The sequence below is a fragment of the Embiotoca jacksoni genome, unplaced genomic scaffold (assembly GCF_022577435.1).
Source record: "Embiotoca jacksoni isolate LCO1_2020_lvr unplaced genomic scaffold, fEmbJac1.0.p SCAF_6, whole genome shotgun sequence".
In the NCBI taxonomy this organism is placed as follows: Eukaryota; Metazoa; Chordata; class Actinopteri; family Embiotocidae; genus Embiotoca; species Embiotoca jacksoni.
Genome location: NW_027185414.1, coordinates 4,526,434 through 4,549,441, shown reverse-complemented (window position 1 = coordinate 4,549,441; position 23,008 = coordinate 4,526,434). Strand labels below are relative to the sequence as shown.

The 23,008-nt window shown below is 41.4% G+C and overlaps 1 protein-coding gene across 3 annotated transcripts in view; it reads right to left on the bottom strand.

Annotated features, from left to right (window-relative positions):
* Window positions 1-23,008, bottom strand: part of LOC138212983 (AT-rich interactive domain-containing protein 3B-like) — a 52,567-nt gene that overhangs the window by 19,715 nt on the left and 9,844 nt on the right. For all 3 annotated transcript variants that reach the window (XM_069173750.1, XM_069173748.1, XM_069173749.1), the window contains exons 3-4: window positions 7,458-7,532; window positions 6,742-6,814 (exon numbers count right to left, since the gene is read on the bottom strand). In XM_069173750.1, coding sequence (XP_069029851.1) covers window positions 6,742-6,814; window positions 7,458-7,532 — 148 coding nt within the window. The remainder of the gene's footprint in view (window positions 1-6,741; window positions 6,815-7,457; window positions 7,533-23,008) is intronic.

Sequence of the window (23,008 nt, the reverse complement as noted above, 5' to 3'; positions counted from 1 at the left end):
ATAAAATTGGGTAAAAGAAAAAAAAAAGAAAAATAATAATCTCTTGTTGATTTATAAAAATGTTAAGTCGTGGCTTAACTCGTGTGACTCGCCTAGATTTAAGATGAGCAAAACAAATCAAAATAAAGGTCCATCATACGTGTGCACTGTTTATATAATTTATAAAAAGTCGTATTTTAGCTTACAGTTTTTATTCATTGAAAACGATATTAACTCTTTTTTTTTTTTTTTTTTACACTATTGCTCTCAATATTTAATAAATATCAATATTATCAATATTTAATGAATACATTTTCTTCCCTTAAAGCTAAATAAATATTTCCTTTTCGGAGGTTCCTATATTTGATACATTGTTTGTATGAGGGAGGTGACGCTTGCTGCTTTAAGTCTTGCGTCACTCCTCTGAACACTTCCTTCATGTCCTCTCGAGCTTGAGCCGACTAGCTCCTTCACAATGTTTTTTCCACTGGGTCGTGACAAGTCATTCTCCTCCTGCACCATGCTCTTTTCCCATTTATTGGATGAGTAATTGCCCCGTTTCTTTCTCAGAATATTTACAAATGCTCTCCACTGACGACAAAACAACATGCGTGAATGAACTGAGCAGCCAGTATTATTTTTACCCTGACCGATGATCAAGCATTAATCTGCTTGAGAGCTGCAATTGTCCTCTTCCCTGCTCTGTTACTTATAAGCATGGTGATTAAGAATCTCCCTGCGCTGCAGTTGAGAGACTCAAATCCCTGAACAGTATGGTCGTAATTAAAGATGGACAGCACAGTGGCAATCCAGGGCTGGAGAGCAGTCTGGCCAAATGACAGAGGAAATAACAGGGAGGTGGAAGGGATGGGGGGCTGGGATGAAGCAACACAGAGAGGAAAAGACACAAAGAGCAGCCTTGGTTGGAAAGAAACAAACAAAAACCAAGTGAACTTTTTTTTTTTTTTTTTTAAATCTCAAGATTTTAATCTGACATCCCCCAATACACACAAACACACACACACACACACACACACACACACACACACACACACACACACACACACACACATGCACACACACACACACACACACACACACACAGAGAAACAACATCAGGAAAACTACTATTTCCTTTTGTTTTGAAGGAAGAACATAACCACTGGAGATGCTTGCTCCCTGAAGGCTGGGCTATAATTTGCTAGCCGACGGGTGGAGTTCACCGAAGGCAAAGATCCTCTCAGCACTCAAGTACATCGACATGGTAACCGCAAAATCTTTTGATGACAAATGCAGGGGAGGATGTGCCCAGAGAGAAAGGTTTCGCCTCTTCATTTGGAGTCTGTGTTGGGGCAATGATTAGAAAGCAGTGGTTGGATTGTGTGTATCATTTGGGTTTCCCACCCTGTCTTCAGGCCCCCTTTGCTTCCAGTCTTCTTGTACGTTTGCCTGATTGTCTTTCTGTCTGATTGGGAAGCTCGGTCAGCTTCAGCCCACTGACAAAGTGCTTTGAAAGGGAAATGAAAGAGCATGGCCTTGTTTCTACACACGCTGGCTGATGTCTCCTTTAACCTCTCCTCAGTCACCCTGGCACCCCGTCTGCCCTTGTCTCCTACTGTGGTCTCCATGTCTGCCCTCTTCATCCCTCATCCTCTCCTTTCTCCCCGCTCGCACATACAGACACGCGACGGTCACTCCCTTGTCTGCTGTCCGTCAGGGTTGCCCTATCAAAAAGGCCGGCCCCCATTTATTTAGAGATCATTAATCATCCCGTGTAGGACAGGAGGCCCCTTAATCCAGCCACGCCTCCCCCGGCCTCACCAAGTGGGCCACAGTACGGCCCTCCACCCCTATCCCCCATGGTGTTATCAAGTTTCAGTGGTTGTAACTGTAGCACAATAAACAGTGGGGGAAGGAGAATTCGGTGAGGGGAGAGGAGGAGGAGGAGGAGGAGGAGGAGGAGGAGGAGGAGGAGGAGGAAGGGGATGGAGACAGAGAGAAGACAAGAGACGACAAAATGTCATTTCCTCATTACATTTTATTGCTGCACTCAATGTAAAATGTGCTTCTTGAGTCTCAAAAACGATATCCATCCTGAGAAAATCAGCCCCGACTCAGATTACAGAAACCGTTAAAAATTTTAAATTAGCTGATCAAATTGCAGAAAAAAGCGATTACATCTACAGCCAAACGAATTAGCAAAATCTCAAATTAAACAAACCTTCCTAACTGCAATCCAACACTTCATCTAAAATGGGCGAATATGCTCACAATACCTTGTGTTTTTGTTGTTAAAGCTGCCAGGTGCTGCCACTTTCCAGAAGTTGTGGTGTGTTAACTAAAGGAAAACGAGGCCATATCAAAGAGCCAGAGAATGTTCCTATTGTGGTGTGGTGTTTGTACAGAGGGCCAGTCTGTTACGAGGGCCACTGTGAGGCTGACCGGGGGAGTAATATAATGCATACATGGATCCCCCAGAGCCCATTCAGGGTGTAATTGGTGTGGACAGAGCTCTCGGTCTCTGGGTTACAATTGGGGAACTTCCTCTAATGTCCTGCTGGGAGGCCACTTTTCCCACACCACCAATACTACAAGGAGAAACCAGCTCAACCTGGACAAACAAAATATTGTATTTGTATTCCAAATGTGAGGAAACCAGCAGAGCCATGGTCTATATTTGTTTTTAATGCAAATCATGCCCGTCTTCCCTTCTCTGAGTGAGTGTTGTTGCTGTTTATTGTTTTAACTCAGTAAAGAAATATGCAAATATGCTTTTTTTTTTTTCTTTTGCTGTAGACCAAACAAAAGCCCACGAGTGCCAATTTGCAATATATCCCTGAAAACATTTCAGTGAGCTTCGCAGGAACAAACAGCCTCTCATTTCACATTTCACTGTGGAGCTGCAGTTAGATTTACTCATGCTTTCTTTTCCCTTTCCTCCTCCTTCCTCTTTACCACTTTATGACTATCAACAGACTTAAATCTTCTACACAGGGATTTTGCCTTAAAATAACTCTAAAGCAGTGATAGCACAGCATGTGGTCCCTCTTAATCTGAAGCTACGCGTCCCATTAAGAGAGTCACACTAGGATGGATCTTGCCTTTGTTGACCGCGACGTGTGGGGTTCTCTGTCGAGAGGAGAAGGAGGTAAAGCACTTGTCTTCACTCCCCCCCTCCTCATCATCCTCATCCTCCTCCTCCTCCCCCTCCTCCTCTCGACTGGTGATTTCACTGAACAGGAGCCTCTCTCTCTGGCTCTGTCCATCACAGCTTGTGGCCATTAATCATCTCAAGTGGACAGCGCTGACAGGCAGTTGGCTGCATCACTCTTTTATTTTCTTCCTTTTTTTTTTTTTGCCTTCATCGTGCACCCGTAGCTCCCGCAGCTTCACTTACTGCTCCCCCCTCCCCCCGCCCCCTCACAACCCCACCTCTGGCCCCGAACCCCCATCCCCAATAACAAAGCAACCTGGGTGTCAAACCAAAACAAACAATCACCCATCTGCTTAATCGAAGCCTTTGAGGCGGCTAATAGTGCCAGCGTCGAAACCTTTCACTGCAGCAAGTGGGGGTGAGACAGGAAAACCTGTAATGGGTGTAATGAACAGTAATGTCACTGTAACTCATCACGGCTAATATCCTCCACCCACACTCTAATGTGAGCAGCCCCAGTGCATTTATATTACATGACCATGTCAGGCCATTAGCTAATGTTTCTATCTGCAGCAAACAACTAATACTGTATATACATAAAGGGTCTCCAGTTGAACAAGCTCCTTCTCTACAATTACAACCAACTAATAGTACAGAGGTGGTGAAAGCAGATGGGCCCAGCAGTTAATATAAGAAATATTCCTGGGACCCTACAATGATCTGGTGTGATGGAGGAGCAGAGGAAGTAAAAGGCAGAAAGGGTTTGCATGAGTCCTCGGCCCGTTCTGTGATGCAGAGCCCATCAATGGGCCCCTTTTACGCTCAGACACTATTTAGGACAGCTGCTAAAATTCCTCAACCATTAAACACACACACACACACACACACACACACACACACACACACACACACACACACACACACACACACACACACACACACACACACACACACACACACACACGTGTCTGTTTTTAAGCGCAAAGGCAGGAAATGGGAATCCCTCGTAAGTTTTCCTTCCGCTGTTGCTTTCCTCTCAAAGCTTAGAGGCCCCACGCCAAGGTGGGAAAAGCACTTCACCATTTGTCTCCCTCTTTCCAGTGAGATTTCACTGGATTTCACTTAACCTCACAAAAGGAGGTAGTATATTTAAGTATGCCACTTGTAAGGTCACTCAAATTAAGGGGCTGACATTTTCCCTCATCACCATCTTTTATACCCATTTCTTAGAACTTTCTAACGATAACATCTAAATAAAAAGGCTGACGAAGTGCTCTTTAATTACAAAAAGAGGAGCACAGTAATCTTGACCTCATATCTATGGTGTGAAATGGAGGGAGGAGTGAATGCACAGTAATGAGAGGGTACCATCAACAAGACCTCAGCGAGGCTTGCTTGTCTTCTCATACACTCTTGGCATTAACAGGAAAAAGGGAATCCAGCCAAGCAATTCCCTGTGATTAAGGCTTAGGTTTGAGAGACAGCAGAGGTCAGCCAAGTGCCTCTCGTCTTAAAGGGAGAGGTGAAGAACCCACTTAGAACAGCTGAAACTATACCCTGCCCTCCTGTACAATGGTTTTATCACATCTCTAATGCCAAGAGAGTCATCCCTAACATATCCTGTGTCTGTATTTGAAGCACTGTGCAGCCACGGCCATTTCATTTTCCCGTCTACAGAGAATGTCATTATTTGCTGGTGCACTCTCTCTTTTCCAAGTGAACAACAAAATGACTTATCTCTCTTGCCATATTTTGTTTTTGTGTCTCATATGTGTCTACTACAGATGACTGTGGTGATAAAGCAATAGCTGTTGCAACTCTTGTCTGGCACTGACCCTTGAACTCTCCCACAACTGGTCACTTGTGCTGCCGATGATACGGGAACTTGATCCATGCAAGCTGATTCAAGTTACACTCACTGTAACTCACTCTGGAAATGTAATTCAGCTAAACAAGTTAAACAACTGTTACCAGTAAATCGGCGTTTTCTTTCATTTGCTAGATGTTGGATTAGTCTTACAAGTTAATTTGCCTTTTTTTTTATTTGTGTATCATTAATTATATCTAATTCATTCATGCTCAAATTATATACCCATTTGTGTTGCTCAAACTACAATGGCAATAAAACATAAAATAGAAATAAACATACTTGTCTTCACTTAATAGCCAACATATGTTTTCCCTGCTTTTAGTAAATACAAATTTCATGAAAGTAATGTGACACGGCACAGTAATGATCCAGCTATCTGCTGTCAGATGGCATTTTAGTCAGCTTGATGGATTTCTCCATCTGACCAGCATGAGAAAAGGGTCAGCCGCTCCCGGTGTCTGCTGCTGGACAGAGATGCTAACAGGGCCCTGACAGATCCTGTCCCTCCCTCTCCGACTCAACTTAATTCATCACCCTCCAAACAAGACCTCTGCGTGCTAAAACCAGACCAGACGCCCAGAAGCTACTGCTCTCATGAATCTAAGCTCGCCAGCATATGCATACGAGTACAAACATCTGCATGTCGATGCACATGAGCCCATCCACAGAAATGTATGCACAACGATCATCTGTCACAGTCTGACAAAACAAACTACGCCTCACGTACATTTGGTATCACCCATTAAAGCCTGTGACAAAACATATTGAAGTATGAGCCACACACACTCTCACAGATCATCATCACCCATCATAGCCTGCCAAAACATAACGTGTTTGTAAAATATGCGCCACTGTAATAACACCATGATTCTTCCTGGGAGGTATTGCTCAAGCCATGTAACTTGTTTGGTAACAGATTTGTCTGCATTAGCAGCTCTGGTCAGAGGGGTCTAGTCCAGAGAGTCAAAGCAGCACAAGGTGGCTGAGCCTCCTCGGCTGTTAGCCAACTACACAAGTTAGGCCCCTGCTAGATCCACTTGGCTCTGATAATGCAGCAACACAGGATCAACTGAAGCAGATCTCACCTGCTGACACTTTAAGGCCTTTGCTTTTGAAAGGGGAATTAGTAAAGGATTTCTTAGCGATGCAAAGTGCATAGTGCACTTGACAACCAACAGACAAAAGATATATTTTGAAAATCCAAAATAAAAAAAAAAGCTAAAGTGCTTCTACTTTCATCCTTGTAAAGTTTATATTTCAACAATTGTATGAATAAATAATCTATTTGTGCTGCAGGCTGGACACCAACCCACCTACAGTGAAATCCCAGAAAAAGCAGTACTAAGACAGGAAATGACTCTTAAGAAATAGAAGTCATGTGGTATTTGCTTTTACCACATGGACACAGGGTGAGACATTAACTCCAACCAATGCCACATCTGTTGCAACTCTTATCGACACCCACTGAAAGTTATAACACGAAGTTTCTAGAGAGGTTAAAACACCCTCCGTGCATTGAGAGTTGAGAAAGCCAGCGTGTGCAGTTTTGAATTCTAAACACAAACTCTAACTCCGTTTCCTCGGGGAAACAGGCTTTTAGAAAAGACCTTAATGTACTTAGCGGGTTTGTTTGAAGCTCTGCCAAACTGCTGGATCTAACAAGTAAAAGAATATCTATGCGATGGTGAGTGACAGTGACGAAGCAGCTGCTGATTAATATGCTTTCCAGTATTCTTACCTCTTTTCTGCATGAAGGTGAAAAGATCATCCAAAAACTCCTTCCTTTTAGGGTCATTATCCAGCTCATACAGCTGTAAGAGACAACAGAAGCTTATTAGGGTACAACCGTTGGCTCTGGTTCTTTCAGCATGTTATGTTGTCACTAGAAGTTCAGCCGCCTTTATTTTTCACAACTGCCCTTTTCGACACAGGACTATGGGCTGACAACGGCAGCGCAAAGCAAAGCAAACCCTTGTAATTGCAGAATTTGTCTCATATCCTGTATTTTTACTATTTAAAAGTGGTGTAAATGAGAGGCTTTTTTGGGCTCTGCAATGTTCTTCATCCATGAGTACGAATACGGGCGAGTTCTTTTCTCTCGTGCCGGAACAGAAGATACATGCATGTCAAAAGCCAGCTGTTATCCTTGTGGTGTGTGCAACGTCTAAACAGATGAGATGTGGTAACATGAGGCAATGCATCCTTCAGTCTTTGTCAGCGTTGCTTCTTTGAAGCCCGCTTGGAGTTTCGGGAGCATGGAGATATATTTATAGCTCTGCATTTGGAGAATGCTTGAAAAGGTTAACCTATACACAGATACCACTAGTTTGACTTTCATGAGAATGGATGTTGTAATGTAATCGGTGTAAATGTTTCCTTTTGGTTGTTTCATAACTGAACCCACTGGAGATTCAGCGATGGCATTTTTTTTTTTTTTTTTTTTAAATTCCTCACCTTAGCAAAGTCTCTGGAGGCCTCTCCTCTTCCTCTGCTACCGTCAGCCTCATCTGCCCATCCAGCACTGCCATTCTACAACAGACGAGAGAAAACAGATCAGGTCAGTAAACAAACAGAGAGTGGAAACAAACACACACGAAGGATCCCGTCTATGTTGCTCTCAGATCATTACCTCGGAGTCTTCAACAGGACTTTTTAACTTTATCTGATAGTGAGAACAGAGACACCGGCAGGAAAATGGGGAGACGGACAGAAGCACGAAATGCATCATGGCTCCTGACCAAAATTGAACAGTGGACGTTGACCAGTTCCTCCACTACGGAGGACACAAATTTCTAATTTTTGAGAATGGACTTGTCCCATTTTTCTTTTTGAAAAATGTGTTCATCTAATTTTTACATATAAAACATCCTATCAGGTTGACCCTCAAAAAGTTAATGTCGGGCTGAAGAAATGAAATAAACTAAAGCTAATTAAGACAAACAACATTGTACGATACAAACTCAACAAAACTAACATGTACTCAAACTCCAAGAATGCATTTTTCCAGAGGTTGGAGGAGTAACCTCTGGAGTTATTGTGCCCCTGAGCTTCTATATCCCCTCCCCCTTCATCCTCAAACATCTCCATTTGACCTAAACCATCTGCATCTGGGCCTGCCCTGCCCCCACCCATGTCTTCCGACCCAGCTGGATAGAAGGGCCCCCCATCCTTCAATCTTAACGCAGCTGTGACGGGTTGCCAAGTTCATGGAGTGTAGCTGGCTGTCAGGAGGGGCCAGGGGACGGTGGGCTGGTCAGTAGCCACAGTGCACACGTGCACACGCACGCACGCACGCACGCACGCGCACACACAAACACACACACACACACACACACACACACACACACACACACACACACACACACACACACGCGCGCACACACACACACACACACACACACAGGCCGATCACAGTTGTGTGTATGTTTGTGAGTGCAGGGAGGGGGGCAGTGGCCCCACAGGACGGGAAGGAAGGAAAATAAGGGCAGAAAGGGGTGCACGGTATGTGCCGACCAGGAATGTCTCCTAAAGACAAAACCTATAAAAGCATCAGGAATCAAAACAAGATCCGTTTGGAGGGGGACGTTAATAGCTGCAGCCCGGGGTCTAGTTTCAACCGGGAGCCCATTGGTCAGTGGCAATTACAGGGCCTGGGAGGAGAGGCAGGAGGGCAAAGGTTGTCAAGGCCCCTGAGAGCAAGTCATTTTCACCCTCACTCTCTGCAACGGTTGTCAACATTCATGCTCCCTAAACAAATACTCGGCAGCCATCAGCTTGCACACCTACTGGTGTGTTTCAAGGTAACTCGTTGTTAAATAGCAGATATCTCACTTTGTAACTAAAGTCTTCATGCACGACTTAAGTTACAAAGTGAGATATCTGCTATTTAGAAGGGCTAACATGCTTTCTAACACATTAAAACCATCAAGTGTCCAAAATACACACCTGTATAAAGGTGGGAATAAAATGACATAATGATGACACTGATAAATGTGAAATATTTTATTTTCCTTCTTAAACATATATAAAAAGTTTAGTTCTAAAATGCTATATTTCCTGTAAAGAAAAACTAAGTTTTAACAGTTTTAAAAGGTCAATGCTCAAATCTTCAAAGACATACCAGTAAAATATATCTAGTTTTAAAAAAAAGAGATAATTTCATGATCGCATTGGACTTCTAAGATGATGATAATGTGGGAAATTAGTCTTCAATTACAACTCATTCTTTATCAAAAATATATTTCGCTGTCAATTTACTATCTGTCTACATTATACAATCTATAATATGTCACAGAGATTACAAAAGGCTCATCATCATTACAGAGGTAAATGTACAGTATGGTATATCTGGAGACCTTATAGACCTTTGCACACAATTTGACCACTTCTGTTAAAGTTTAACCACTATAAATGATTGTAACACAAAACAATTCACATTGCTTGCTCTTGGACGAAAAAAAACTTTGCATTCAGCAGTATTTACACATGCTGAATGTCCCTGTTTTATGGCCCCGAGGTCGACACGTAATCTTATATACAGCAACCAAACATATAGCTATGAAGCCAAATGGGAAACCTCTTCATTCTGTTGTTAACAAGTTAGTGAAGTAGTTCCTAATAAACCTGTGCATGTGTGTGACTGTCAAAACTAATAAATTAATAAATAAATAAAATCCCTAAAATAAAGTCCTTAAATCCATTAAAACTAAAATATTGGAAACATTTCCAAAATCAGGATCACTTGTATTTGTTCAGGACACACAGATATATACAGTATATTAAACTTTGTTTAGTGATTTATAATGTCTCATACAGTTTCAATATTTAAGACTTCATTCAAAGTAAATTACTGCGAGTTCAAACACAAAATTGAACTCCCAACCACTTTTAGATGCAACTGCAACAGAGCTGACAGTAGCTGCTGGGTCACCGGCCTTGGATTTGTTAGGGGAACACAAATGTGTGTATACACAAACCACATGTAGCCCTACACACACATACACACTCAAGCCTCCCTGAGGGACACTCTGTGTTATGGGAATGCAGGGGTCAAGGTGTTCCTGACATCAACCGAGAACAAAGGTCTAAAGTGACAGAACACCAGCGTCCAGTCAGTGTCACACTTTGGATTACTGCTTCATCCTCTCCTCTCCTATAATCACATTTTCTGAGGCGCCTGTAACAGACAAGTTCAGCTCCACAACTGGATTGGATCAGTCCCATTTTGAAACAAATGACATCACCACTGATTTCACACAGATTTTGAAGAATACTGTAGTTCAGAATTTGTACTTAAAGATATATATATATATATATATATATATATAAAAAAAAAAAAAATCTTTTTATATATATAAAAAGATTTTTTTTTTTTTTTTTTTTTTTTACAGTTGCCATGCTTTTATTCACAGTGCAGGCGATCTGTGTTCAATGCAAAAAGTACATGTGCAACGATTAGTTAATCAATCAATTAGTTGATTGACATCAAATCAATTGCCATTGGTTAACCATTTTTGACAGTCTTTTTTTTGTGTGAAATATAAATGTTAAAATCCTCCGATTCCAGCTTCTTGTGTGACCATTTTCTGGTTCTTTTAATCATCTATGACAGTGAAGCGAACATCTTTTGGTTGTGGACTATTGGTAAAGACAAAACAAAAAAAAAGTTTAGACTGCACCTCGAGCTCAGGGACACAGTGGTTCATATTTTTCACCATTTTTTAAAGACCAGACAGCTAATCAATTAATTGAGAAAATAATCGATGGCAAAAAGTACTCAAAGTTTAGCCGGACGTTGCATGATCCCACACACATTAGAGAATTTATATTTTAGTAGTTAAAGATAGATGAGGGAGATGCAGACAAAATTCATAATGTGATCTATTTTGTAGGATTTCATATTCATATGTTGTTAAATGGACCCCAATTTCAGTAAAAACGCGTTGGCTTCGCTGAACACAGCGTTTTTTTTTAACCACTGGTTGCATTTTCTAACCCACATACTCCTGCTGATGATGGTAATTCAAACACAGAATAAAAGAAGTGTATCCGTTTGCTACATCAGACAGGCTACCCTCCACTGAAGCACCAATTTGACAGAACGGTTGAGTGCTCTCCTGCACTGAACAGGGTAGTTTGTCCGCTTCAACTGCAATAAAGTGTGGAGGGCAAGCCGAGGTTGAGTGGCTGTTATTATGAAAAGGACAGATGGTGGCACAGATAAAAACCAAACACAATTTTCTAACTCCTAGTAATGAAACGAGTTTAGACTTTAAAAGTTAGCAGTTCTTTAAATTGACAGTCGTAACTGAAGCCAGAACAACCAACCACGTGTCTGCAAAAAAGACATTTCTCCACCTGCAGTTGATATTAAACTTTGTGTTTCTACACCAATGAACCTGTGAAGACTTTCCTATGATTAGCTCAGAGTTTAAATTCTGCTGTCACGTGTCGTAATGCGACAAAGTTCAGTTGTATCTGTAGAAAACCTGTCTGCTTAGCTGGCTCAAAAAAAACCTGTAATTATAACATGGTAGCAGTTTACCGTGAATAGACGTGTTGGCTCTTGAATTGGGACCTTGGTCAGCTGAGGAATGTTAACACAATGTTGTTTTTTGCTAAGTTAGAGGGGTTACTGATGTGTTGGGACCCCTCCTCATGAACAGTCCCGCCATCCCCTTCATTAAATCCAGCACTGCACCCAGTCATGACTTCTTTAAAAAGAAAAAAAATGAATTCCCACATCCTACCTACATTTATGACAGGGATGTATGAGGTTTGGCTGATTTATTTTATAATTGCTTCAATGAAGTGTTGAAAGCATGTGCCTGAATGTTCAAGCCTTTGTTACAGCGGTATGGATTTTGAATTTCTTTTCATTCAGGCGTTTAAGAGTATATTTATATATTAGTCTTGGCATGTCCCGCCCTCCTTTTCAGGAATAAAACAGGCAAAATAGAATATTATATTATATATCACCCTTGACTACCAGTGATTCATTAAGCATGGATAAAGAATTGCCCCCCGACCCCAGTTATTTATGGTACCAACTGTTGTGCAGCTAACATAGACAACAACTACCAGTCATATACAGTAGCTGAGGCAAAAACTACACTTATAGTATAAAACATCAAACAAACAACACGCAAGCATACAAACACAGCATCCAAAACTAAATGGAATCAAAACTAGCGAGCCGGTTGTTTAAAAAAAGAGTTTATTGGATCGGAAACAGAGACTCCTTTAAATTCTGTATTTTACAATGCTACGCCTGACATTTGTGACAATTCCCACGTCCGGCAGCGTCATCAACGCAACATGGGTGACGTGCCCGGTGCACGTGGAGGTGAGATTGGGATCTGAGATTTCAGGTGTTTGAATGCGGATGAAGAATACTTCTGGAATGATGCCAAAACACTTGTGTGGACAGAAAATATTTGATACTGGAGTTTTAAAATGTAAACCGATTAGCGTGAACCCAGCTACAGCATCCGGCACGTCTGTGTCGGGTCTAGGATGAACAGGAGCCTTCATATGTTTAAGCAGCCCGTGTTTCCTCTTTGTCCCTCTCATGCTGTCAGCAGGTTTACTGGCCAGGCGGTGGGTGGCCTGATCACATTATGGCCATACGTGACTAACTGGCGCAGAACCAAATCAGGGTTAAGAATAAGGTAGATGAACTTCTGGTCACGAACGAGTTGAGCATCACAAAGGTGGGAGGAAAGAAAACTGCAAATGCTGACATACAAATAGTACCTCTGTGCATGTCCAAGTTCTCTTTATGGAAATGTTTTTTGAGAGGGGGGTCCGAAGGTCCCCTGAGGTTCAGAGCCCATTTTTGATGGCAAAGCAATTAACAAGAGCCGCTCTCCACCGGGGTTATGTCAACATACCTTTTAAGATGAATTTAAAAAATCGTATTGTGGTAATGGCAACATGCCGTCTCGCTGACTGTTACACGGCGTGATGGTGTGACAGGATCAGTGCGCAACTTCATTAATAAATCCTTTTAATCTTTTTCAGTAAACAATGAATTCTGGCGAAACAAGTTGTGAAATGCCTTCATTTGCACTGCGTATTTCTGTGATGTTATTGCAACACATTAAAGTGGACAACCTTCAACAAGTTGACATTCTTTGCATAACCCTCCATTGGACAAACAACGCAACATAATCCTACTTGAATGTCGATGCATAGCTTGGAGGTAATTCTACACAGTCATTATAGAAAGATGTCTGGGGAAGAGCCACCATTTTAGTGAGGCCAGGCATGCCGGAACAAGAAGGGTTAATGGCTGCTGCTTGGGGAGTGGGGGATGGATGGCATTGATTGCCCAGGATGTTGACAGCACTTCTCCAATTTGATAGTGGAGCTGTTATTAGATGAAGAGGCTTGTTCTTAATAAAAGCATCATGTGATTTGCCTTCCCTCAACCAGTAGGCGGATGGGTAGCCTCAAATAGCAGCCATTGAGCAAAGGAAATATTCACTGTTAGACCCACTTTGGGAATCATCCAAATAATAAAAGCGGCAGAACAAAAAAATGGAGCATGTAAACTTCTACACGTGCTTCTAAACTGGTCTGCGGCCATTTGCATTGTACGTAAGGCAAACTGAACCCATGAGGGAGGTCAATTTAATACTAGAGATAACAGGTTGATGACTGGTGGGATGGCAAAAATAACAAGTGACGTCATAGCTCCTGTGAAACATGGAGGAGGCCTGAACACAGTTGTTGTTTTGCAGCCTGACACTGTGATCCTGAAGAACAAACAGAAGCTAATGAAGAGCGGCACACGTCTCTGCCATATTAGAGCCCCGTTAGCCCTGAGCCATACCCCTAACCCCTGTCGTCCTACTCCAAGCTACTGTCATGGCTGTCATGTCCCACTGCAGACCAAGTCCCCTGGGCCATAGCCATTGAACAGGCAGCCCAAATCAATAGCCCTGGATGTGCAAACATAGGGAAGTCCCCAACCCCCTCCGGACGCAATCTCACAGCGCATGTCAATACTCATCATCCTCAGTCATCTACCGCCTGCCAGGGAAACTGAGAGTAGGGCAGGCTCGCAGCTCCCAGGTTGACCTAACCCCTTCACCTCCAACAAGACACCCTAACTTTGAGTAACACTGTGAAGGTTTCTGTGGGAAACTCTCGTCAAATTGCAGTTATCTACAAAAAAAAAAAAAGAACAGTGTAAACAGTCACACTGATGCTCAATGAAAACGAAATACATGCTCATACAAGCAGAATCGCTATAGCAACCCCCGGGCAGTAAATCAAGTGCAACAAAACGTCTCAGTCCTCTCGGTGAGAGCGCTGCCAGAGCAGACCCAAGGAGACTTTAGTGAAATTCACCAACATTCCTGTACACCAGAAACAGGATCTCACAATAACAGTAGAGGCCCTCTCATCCCACAGGCACTCTTAACATCTCATTCCCGGACTAATCTTTTTTAGCCAAATTGCTGCCTGTCAAAACAGTTCAGCAAGGGAAATCTTTTAAACAGACACGGCAGCAGTAATTTCATCACAATCAAGGCGTCCAGCACAAATCTGGATCACAGCCAACAAAAGTGATAGATGGTGAGCATCCAGAAATGAGGCTACACAGCTTAGTTGTTAAACCCTTATTATTTTTGTAAATTTGACAAAAGAAATGCCGTTAAAAAATAATTTAGGGTAAAGGCTCCTGTTTTTTCTAAAAAGATAATTGCAAAGTACTGTAGAGACTAGAAATAAATATAAAGACAACTTTTTAAGTATTTGTGTACATCTATTTGTGAAGAGACTTGGATGGGTTTAATACTGTAGATTACATATTCAGTACTCAGCCTGCTTCCACATCTACTGGAGAACAAAAGCCCTGATGGCTTCAGTTACAACCCATCTGCGAAGTTTCCGCCATGCTCTCAGAAAGTGAATCTGCTTCCTCTCAGCATGGCTATAAACATAAGCATTGTGGGGGGCAGCCATCTCTAATCCAAATCAAATAATTGGGGCCTTGATCCCTCTGCGGGACTCCAGGAATCATTTATAAGGACTCTCTCCATCATGAGGGGGTAAGGGGGCGAGGGGTGTGTGGGGAGTTGGGCTGAGCGGATGGCGTCCTTTATCTGCAAAATACTGTAAAGGATCTCCTGGTGAGCTGGCCATACGCTTCCCCCAACAAAGGCTCTGGCTAATCGTGATCCCATGTGCAACAAGCGGGAAGTAAATCTCACTGCCACTGGAGTTCCTACTTACGACCAGATCCACTACTGATTCTGGGCTCTCATTAAGAATTATTGTGGAGCATAAAAAAGGTCACATATCACATGAGAGCCGGCCCAGAGCAGAAAACAGGCGTATGCCTGAAGGAGTGTCCGGTCATGTTTGCAGCTAGGAGAGATTTCTGGCTTTTGGGGAACAGACAAAGTGGCGGGGACAAGGGGCTAAACGTCCAGGGGCAGGACATGTTGCTACCTGCCCTGGCCTCAGTGGTGCTGCACCTCTAAATAGGCCACTGAAAAACAGGCCTGCAGGCAACACCACCCCTCCCTCCATTAATCACTCCAATTACAAAGCTGGAAAAAAAAAAAAACAAAGGAGAAAAGAGAAGGGGGGAGTCACAGCTAGAGAGACACAAATAGACGGGTAGACAGGCAGACATAGAGGAGGAAAAACAAACTTATATGCTGATAAACACGTTTTTTCACATCATCCAATTTCACAGCCAGAGAGAGAGAGAGAGAGAGAGAGAGAGAGAGAGAGACCTTAACATCTGAAAGAAAGAGGTGGATCTGCATATTTAGTTCCTGAGTAAACATGTCTGTTGGTTACCAGTAAGTCTGGTTTGCCAAATAAACTGAGTGCATTTGTTCAGCTCCAGCCCTTTCACCAAGACACCACATTCCACAGGCAGAGGCCCCATCCCCCATTACACTAGCTGGCCCCTTTCCCTGCCTCACACAAATGCAACGTTTATAGGGTGGCGTGGCCAGAAGTTCGCACTTATTGGTTCAAAGACCCTTTCACAGGCAGAGCAAACATTTTAGTGAATCACATCTGTGCCACCACATACAGTACTCCAGAAGTTAACCCCTTGCCTTGGTGTTTGAGAGCCTTAAGAAACCAGACCTCCAAAACTACATTTTCCAACTAAACTTTGCACAGACTTGCACCGGCCCCTCGCAGATAATTTGATTTGAAGCTGTTCCTTTTGCTCTGTGAGGTGAGCAGCAACAGATATTAAATTGTCTTCAATATGCTTAAGTACTTATTTTATAAAGACACAAATTCATAGTCTCACAGAGCATTAAGGCCAAACTGTACAATAAAAGGACATCTTGAATAGGTAGCACTTTGGTAGCGCTTAAAATGGCACTTACTTTTAGCACTTTGTAGTTTGGCTTTCTTGAAGAAATTGTATTTTCTTGATTCTTGTTGTTCTGGGTTTTGTGCCCTCATGGTTGAAATACACTTATTGTCAGTCGCTTTGGATAAAAGCGTCAGCTAAATGAAATGTAATGTAATGTAATCTTGGGGCCCCTTGAAATCAAGGTCTCTCTGAGCAAGAAGCTATAATGCTGCTTTCAGGTCAAAGCAGCTTTTACTTGGTTTTTTTCTGCTTTTAAAGCTTCGGCTAAAAATACCTGGCATATCTAGAGTCTTTCAAAGAGCAAGCATCCACTTCACCCCCATGCTAATGGCAGCTGGAGACATCACACAGACCTGATAGGCCTTTATATACATTCTCATTAAACTGACAGCACCAGGAACTTGATACATTCACAATCAACAAGAAAACCCTCACTGCTATTAGGACACATCACATTTAATTACATATGAAATGACAAAGGTCACAACGCCTGCAGTCAGATGAGTAAAGGATTTCTTTGTCAGGGGTATGGCAGCGGGGCAGAGAAGTATTGGGGGGGGGGGTCCCTCTGTCAGAGAAGTTAGTGTTATGACTGTCTCTCTGAATCCGCAGTATCAAATGTTCAAACCATAAGCACAATTCACAGCTTTCTGTAGGTCTAATCGATAGGGAGCGATTTCTCTGTTCAGAGCCTGAGGTATCTGTTTCCTCTCAGCTAGCGTTAAGTGTGCAGGGGCATTCCACCTCTGACAGGCCAGCACCCCCCGGGGACCCGGGCTGGGATGTTGCAGCCCGTCACGCATCTGGAGCTCATCTCCACGGGCCGACACGAAGCTACATCTCTACTGGACGTTCAGGAGACAGCAGAGACATTCAGAAACTTAAAAAGCTACTAAACCCATGATTAGTGTGGGAATTACAGGACCAAAATAGAAGAAAACTAACTTCCACAGTGTCATTCGACTATCATTGCTGTGTGTGGATGTTATGCAATCATTAAATATACAACCATTATTAGATACAGTGGAAGCTATCAAGTTCACTGATTTAAAAATGTTGCCATGCTGTGTAATAGTAACAAGGGATTTTATTTTGTATTTGTCATTTACACTTTTTTGGCTGCTTGAAAAAAAAAGTAGAGACTAAAAGTTTTGTAATTCAATACTGAATTTAACTGTGACCAGCAAACGAATCATAATGTTCCATGTTTATATGGACATTAGACGATGCCAGTGATAAAACATTCAAAAAATAATGTTCAAATATTACACACAAAAAAAACTATTCCAATATCCAATGATTGTTCTTCCTTATTCCTCGTTTTAGCTCTATTTAATGAAATACTTCAGAGTGAACTTCGAAGAGTAATTTTTCTTGAAATATCCATCCGAGTTTGTATCGGTGCCGAAAACACCCGAGACAACGTCTCCCCACCTTTTTACATTTTTGGTTTATATATTATTCATCAATGGAATTCTTAATTATGATTACTAAAAATAAATTAATGAATTAAAAAATGGGTATATGTTACTGCATATTAAGCATATCTATGTATATCAATGTATGTAGCGTACTTAAAGTTTACAAACACAACCTTTATTAGTAACTTTAAGTCCCCATTCTGCATACGATGGTTTAGGGAGAAACACAATGTGGCAAGCAAAGTCAAACTTGGTATTTTAATGATTGACAGCCTTAAAATTAAAAATTTACTTAAAAGCTCGCTTTACATTAATTTATGCAGTTCAGTCTGTCCATAAAGAGACTTGACAGAAGAGCATTGTATACATGATCAGATTAGATAAAAATGTAATGATTCTCATCAATTGGGTTGTTACAGCAGCAGGGAATAAGATATAGACACATCGTCCTTGTACTGAAAGCATTGAGCTTCCTCAGGTTTTCTAATCACATTTATTTAGAGCAGGAAAACCTGATGTCTTTGTTGACCAGATGGCGAGCTAATCACGGCCGGCTCCACTGGGGGTTGGGGCATCCCAAATCTGCCACAAACATTATTGAACCATGTTTCACATTAATAAGCTGATCTCTTTTGGAAAAGAGCTCAGTGATCTGATAAACATTCATTATATATGTATAATGTAGAGCATTACATTTAGTACCTGCCTAAGATCAACACCTGGACATTGACAGCAGTGTATTAATCTAGGTTATATTGCTGCTCTCAAATAATTAAGTTTGAAGGGAAAAAGTCCACACTGTATCACACTGAAATATACTAAACTACGGAGTAACATTTCTCAGGCGAGAACACTTCATTTTTAAAATAACCTACTTTCATTGTAGCTCCTGCTGTTAATAATTCCATTTTCTGTGGCACTCTTTAATCATTTACTAACATGGCTTTTGAAATTATCAACTGAACTGACATGGTCCATAGTTCTATTCACTGTGTGATTGTCTATTAACCAGATCAGCTACAGGTCAGAGCCAGATGGTGTTTTTTATTTTTTTATTTAATGCAACAATGTGTGGTGCGTGCAGACATCCATGCAGATATCTAAAAGACGGTAACCCCGAATCAATAAACTGATAATGGAAATGAAATACAGTGTGCTGCAGATCCTTTTTGTTCATAAAAATATACAGCTTCATCCTTCACTGAACTGAGGGCTTATATGTTCATATTTCAAGGATTAAACTCATGGAAATATAATATACGCTGAGGTTGGTTTTTTTTGGTTTATTTTACTTGTCTTGTCTACAGTATTGCGGATATACCCACACAATAGAAATGTTCAAAACCTTTTCCGACCATCTAAGTTCCTAACAAATGGGGTTTTATCTTATAGCTGTCGCAAAGTGGGGCCAAGCAGGCCAAATGCAACACAAGTGTCTTTGCAAGTTTCAGACCGACAGTCATAAATGTGAACCGTCCACGCCCATGATGTTTAAATAACAAATGTATATGCGGCCATCTGAGCAGCCACGGATGTGTCAGTTTCAAAATGAGGTAATTTGTTGGTGTGTTGGTTTCTCAAGGCAGCAGAAAGGGAAAAACATAAACCTTTATTTTACTGTTAGTTTAAGGGTGCATTACTATTAGAGTAGTATGCACCGACATAGGCGCGTACGCAACACTCATTCACTCTGCTTGTTAAACACACAGGGACGCACAGCAAAATCAAAAATAAAGACATTACAATGTAAAAGATTATTATTATTATTATTATTATTATTATTGACACAATTCTGCAAAATCTGTGCACATTTAGATCTGCTTCCTCTGCAGAGAAGCGATCTTCCCTACTACTTATCAAATACTACATTATAATGGCAATCTGCAAAGGCACAAACAAATTTGGCTTTTAAAAGGGAATTTCATGTTACATGCAAAAAAAAAAAATAGACCTATGATTAATTAAGTACCACTCCTTTGAACCAGGCACCTTATTTTACTCTGAGATTATCTGCCGTTAAACTGGCAAAACTGGATTAAGACGTGTCCTAAATGCGCTTTACGCTGTACCTTTAAATAATTAAAATACAGTCCTTGATCTGAAAAAGCAGTTTTATTACATTACATTACATTTCATGTAGTTGACGCTTTTATCCAAAGCGACTTACAATAAGTGCATTTCAACCATGAGGGCACAAAACCCGGAACAACAGGAATCAAGAAAATACAATTGGTAAAGTCTGAAGAGGTATGTTTTTAGTTTGCGGCGGAAGATGTACAGAGTTTTATCCAAAAGAACTACTGGAACTGTAATACCTCATTATTCTTCAACATACCTCTGCTGTCCAATAACCTGTGTAAATGAAACACTACTACAAACAGGACTTTGCTCAGCCCAGTGGGAAAAAGCTTCTTTCTTTTCCTATATGTACACAAGTACAACATTTGGTATTAGCCAGTGTCTTTTGGCAAAAACACTACTTACTCCTTTGCTTCTTATGGCGCTTTCAGTATGTACAGCCATGAATGCAGAATGTAAATGTTGGAAGCCGAGCTGTGAACACATTGCTTTTAGCTTTTAATGTGACGTTTCCTGGGTAGTGGCCAAGAGCTTCTTTTTTTTCTTCCTTCCACCTCAGCTGGTTGCTCCCAAGCACATGCTTACACTCTGCTTGTGTTTGAAGACTTGACAGACAAACAACCAGGCACCATACTATAAACTACATGGGATTTTCACAGCCAGTGACTGAAAAGCAGGCAGGCTATAGTGAAAGGAAAGCCTCCTGAACTTCTTTCAGCTCCTACTCTTCTTGTGTGGCTTTGTGCCAGGTCCCAGTCAGCTGCTGTGTTTACCCAAGTGCCTTGACACAGTAGCCCAGTTAGCACCTACAGGGCCCTGACATTAGCCTGGAGCTCAGCCAAAGCAATGTCCAAAGGCAGCCAAGAAACTAACAATCTAACAATCTAACAATAGACAACTCTCACCCTTCACCTTGTCACTGCTTAGCACTTCCTACAAGGTTCAAAACAGACCTCACAACCCAAAGACACCATCTCTTTTGTCTGCAACTGCAATTTGCCAATTGGAGGATGTCTTGGCTACAACACAGACAGCCTAATAAATGCCACGTTGCTTTATGTCCCGATATGACTGGGCTCACACTTTAATTGCATTGCATTTTCCAAACACCTGCTGTCTAGACGGTCTCTGGAGTGAGTAGATCACTTTTAGTTGATCAGTATCAGCAATAAAAAAAAAAAAGGCCAATCGACATCCGATCTGCACACCAATAAAACACTAAAACTGTAAATTAAATTAGTCCACAAAATGTTTACGTGTACAAATTACCTGTATCACAGCATGTTTGTGTGGTCGATGTCCAATCCAAAAATAAATGGTGAAAACAATAGGACATGAGCCATCTCCTCTTTGTCTTGAGAGAGTGGCCGTAAAGAGAGTGGCATCACAGTGAACAGTGTCAAATAAGCGGATTTCCAATTCAAATAATTGTTTGGACACGTCCTTTATTCTGGTAAAGTGCCTGTTTTTTTTTTTTTACAATGTAATTATAAGTTTGACAACTCGCACAAATTTAAAAAAGGATTTGTTTGCATTCCAGCGCATGAACACTAGGATTAAATGGTATGTAATAATACAATAAGAAATAATGTGAGAGAAAGGTCACACTCAGAAATAGGTTTACTTTGACATGGCAGGATGGAAAAATCAGCTGAACTGTTTTTACATTTGAAATGGGCCATCACAATTCCTTTATATACTGAGAACATGCAGAGGATCAATCATGTGGCGTAAAGACAGAACAAGTTAAATAAACAGTATACCGGAAACCCCACATGCCACAAGGACAACAGGACCTTGCATACTGTGCCGTGGGTCACTACAACAGTGTGAATGGTAGTCGATGTACAGGACATGCACACTGTATATGTCACTATATGCCGTCAGCCTATATAAAACTCAAGGAGACTTTGCTCAACGGTGTCATATGACCTTGGCTGTTTCATTGCAGCTGCCAAAGGCGTTGGTGGATGACTTTCTTTCATTCGGCTATTCCCCTTTCTCTGTTTGCCTTCATTAAAGAGCAGGTGTTGAGATACGTTCAGTGGGAGTGGTTGTAAAGGACGAATGGAACCAGCAACAGTGTGTGGCAGAGGGCTTGTGGTTTCACTACAAAGTGATCAAATTACAGCAGACATCAGTGGCTCAGTTTCCATTAGAAGCAAGAAAGTCAATCCTCCAGAGTCAATTTGGGAAAAAAAAAACAGTGACAGCTAATGGACATGCACCATTTACATCTGAATAGGAGAACTTTTTGTCTTTTAATTTAATTAAATGGAGGTTCAGTGACAATGCAACTTTCAAAATGTCACTTGCAGGATGTTGCAGGAGAAATCCTGCACACTGTCTGAACTGCATGTAGGATGGTCAGAAAGCCTCGGAAATCCCCTTCCCCTCCACCTTCCCCCACACCTTCCCAGCATCAGATAGGGTGACTGTGTCGCCCATTATCTTTAAGTTTCCGAAGCAGACAATACAACATTGCCACCTATCCATACCATGATTGGCATGCTGTGTTGACTTTCAAGCTGTTTTTTCATGTGTTACTATTTATGTGAACAACACTGGAAATGCATTCTCATTAAATGTCCCGTCCTCTATGAGAGAACCGTTTTCACTCAGAATGACAAACACTTTCCAACTTGGTCAGACAGCTTGTCTTAAGAAATAGTTGAGAAAAAAACTACAAATTGCACTGGAAGGTATAGACAAACCCACAAAGGAAATTAGCATTTCACCGTGGCAACAGCTAAACTTTCTCTGAAATAGGTATAGACATGAGCAATGGGGAAAATAAAAATAAAATAAAAAAAAAAAGCTTACGGCAGAATTAAAGTTTCCATGTGTCGATAAAAACCAAAAATGTTTACCTTGATATTGAACATACATTATAATATGTAGCATCCATTTCAACAAGCATGGTGTCAGTAAAGCTGGATGTAGTTAGAAATATATATCTGTAAATGACAGATGACTGATGTTACACATATTTTGAAGCATAAGTTGCCACTTGCTTTCAAATCATGGTGCCGCACAGCTGAGTTTAAAAGAAGTTTGGTCCAGATATTCTCAATGAAGGATGTTAGTGTGGATTGTAGTGTATTTGATCCACATTAACAGTGGAGAGTGAAAGTGTAACAAATAGT